Below are 1852 nucleotides of genomic sequence, written 5' to 3'. Positions count from 1 at the left end.
TTTATTATCTTAATTTGGCTTTTGCTTCTAACCCGTATGTTGAGTGTTTCATGTCAAAAGAAGAAGAAGGATGGCTATGGCACAGGAGGCTTGGACACATCAACATGAAAACCATAGCAAAGGTGGCAAACAAGGAGTTGGTGAAAGGACTACAAAAAAGAAAAAACTAACTGGATTGTTGAATTAGTGCAGTCATTTACTATAAATAAAGAGCAAGCTCGGAATCTCAAAATCTAAAGCAGACAGTCAGTGAAACATATCACAAATCCTACAATCTGAAAACCAAAGTCAACGATCAGACACTCCTCTTGTTCCTACGAAGTTCACGTCTTAATTTGATTCTGGGGGAGTGGGGGGGATTTGAAGATCCTATCACCACCCAGTGGAGTTAGTGAGCCAGGTGGTAGCAGGATCTCAACTCAGCTTCTTTGGCCGTCGGGGCTCACCGCCGGCGACGGCGGGACGCGGAGGTGGACGGTGTCGAGGGGGAGGTCGTAGAAGAAGAAGAGGCCGCCCCAAATCTCGGCGAAGGCGCGGAGGATCAGGTGGTGATGCCGAGGCGCGTTGAGGGCGAGGAAGCGGTGGAGCAGGTCGCGCAGGTCCTCCCAGGCATAGATCTCCATCTCCACGATCATCTGCAGCATCGAGTCGCGGAAGTCCAGGAACGGGTCCGACGAGTCCTTCACCACCGCCACGCTCCCGTCCACCACGCCCTTCCTCGGCGCCGCCGCCGCCCGCTTGCTCTTCTTCCTGCTCGGCTTTCGCCGGCCGCCCTCGGCGGCGCCGGCGGCAGTCTCCTTCGGCCTCTCCGGCGATAAGTAGCAGCGGGAGGTGGAAGAGGAGTCGCCGGCGGTTGTCGCGGTGAAGCTGCTGGTTCCCCAGTGGGAAGTGGTGGTCGAAGGAGAGAGGAAGCCGCCGTTGCCTTGAGACTTGGGTTTCGTCGTGCAGGAGAAGAAAGACGGGAGCTTTGGCCGGCGGCAGCCGCATCCCACCTCAACCACCACCGGATGCCGCAACAGGAACTTTCTCATGCCCGAAGCCATCGTAAACGCGAAAAGATGCGATCTTTATCGGTCGCCGGAGGAGAGGCAAGCGAGAAACCACAAAAATCTTGGATTTTGCGGTGCATCCATCAGTGGAAACAGAGACTAGAACAGAACAGAGTGGAAACAGAGACTAGAACAGCGGGACTGGAACTCTCAACGTCGAAGGTGGAATTGGCAAGTGCTTTTAGGTTCAAGGAGGTGCAGCTTTTAGCATTTTAAGGAGGAGGAGCTTGGGATTAGACTGGACTTGGTTAAAGCATGGAGAGGGAGGTAGAGTTAATTGCCCATGTGAAGTCAATAAAGAGGAACCTCTTCCTGTTGCACAAGGCATTTTAATGAGATAGAATCTTTGGGAACACCAGACTTCTGTAAGTAAGGGAGTGAAATCTGAGGAATTGAAAGCAAGATTTAAGCGCAAGCTGTAAACATTTTCAGCTCATTATTCATGTTTTCTTCTTCTTCTTTTTGTTCTGTTCTGTTCTTTTCTGCTCAGTAAATAGAGTCTGAGATCTTCGGTGTTAAATGGCACTAAGGTTACCTTGTCTGAAGAAATATCTTTTTCAGAAGAAAGTTTATCTTTCTCAACTTCTTTTGCTTCAAATAATTGCTTTACTACTGGGAGGTTCAGGCACTTACTTACCAGTTAGCCAAGGAAGAATCGGTTTAGGAGATCAAAGCTTGGCACAGGTAAGCATGGTGAATTGGCCGTATGTCATTAACTGCGTGTAAGAGGAACAGTGGCCCTGAGATTGACCAGTCAAAACCACACCACGAGTTCTACATAAATGTTTGAGAACTTCATCACT

At 49.8% G+C, this 1852-nt stretch overlaps 1 protein-coding gene across 1 annotated transcript; it reads right to left on the bottom strand.

Annotated features, from left to right (window-relative positions):
• Positions 1–200: 200 nt before the first annotated feature.
• Positions 201–1091, bottom strand: LOC141811937 (transcription repressor OFP6-like). The gene has a single exon (XM_074700021.1). The coding sequence runs from the start codon at positions 1041–1043 to the stop codon at positions 420–422; it is 624 nt and encodes a 207-aa protein (XP_074556122.1). The 5' UTR covers positions 1044–1091; the 3' UTR covers positions 201–419.
• Between the last annotated feature and the right edge of the window lie 761 nt (positions 1092–1852).

Source organism: Curcuma longa, chromosome 17, assembly GCF_044706935.1.
Source record: "Curcuma longa cultivar G26 ecotype Majalengka, Jawa Barat chromosome 17, ITB_CL_G26_1.1, whole genome shotgun sequence".
NCBI classification, from domain to species: domain Eukaryota; kingdom Viridiplantae; phylum Streptophyta; class Magnoliopsida; order Zingiberales; family Zingiberaceae; genus Curcuma; species Curcuma longa.
The sequence above is the reverse complement of the archived record's forward strand: the minus strand, read 5'-3'. Positions and strand labels throughout refer to the sequence as shown.

What these genes read in the sequence shown, in the direction of transcription:
- LOC141811937 (XM_074700021.1), bottom strand. Translation starts at nt 1,043, where the DNA reads ATGGCTTCGGGCATGAGAAAGTTCCTGTTGCGGCATCCGGTGGTGGTT.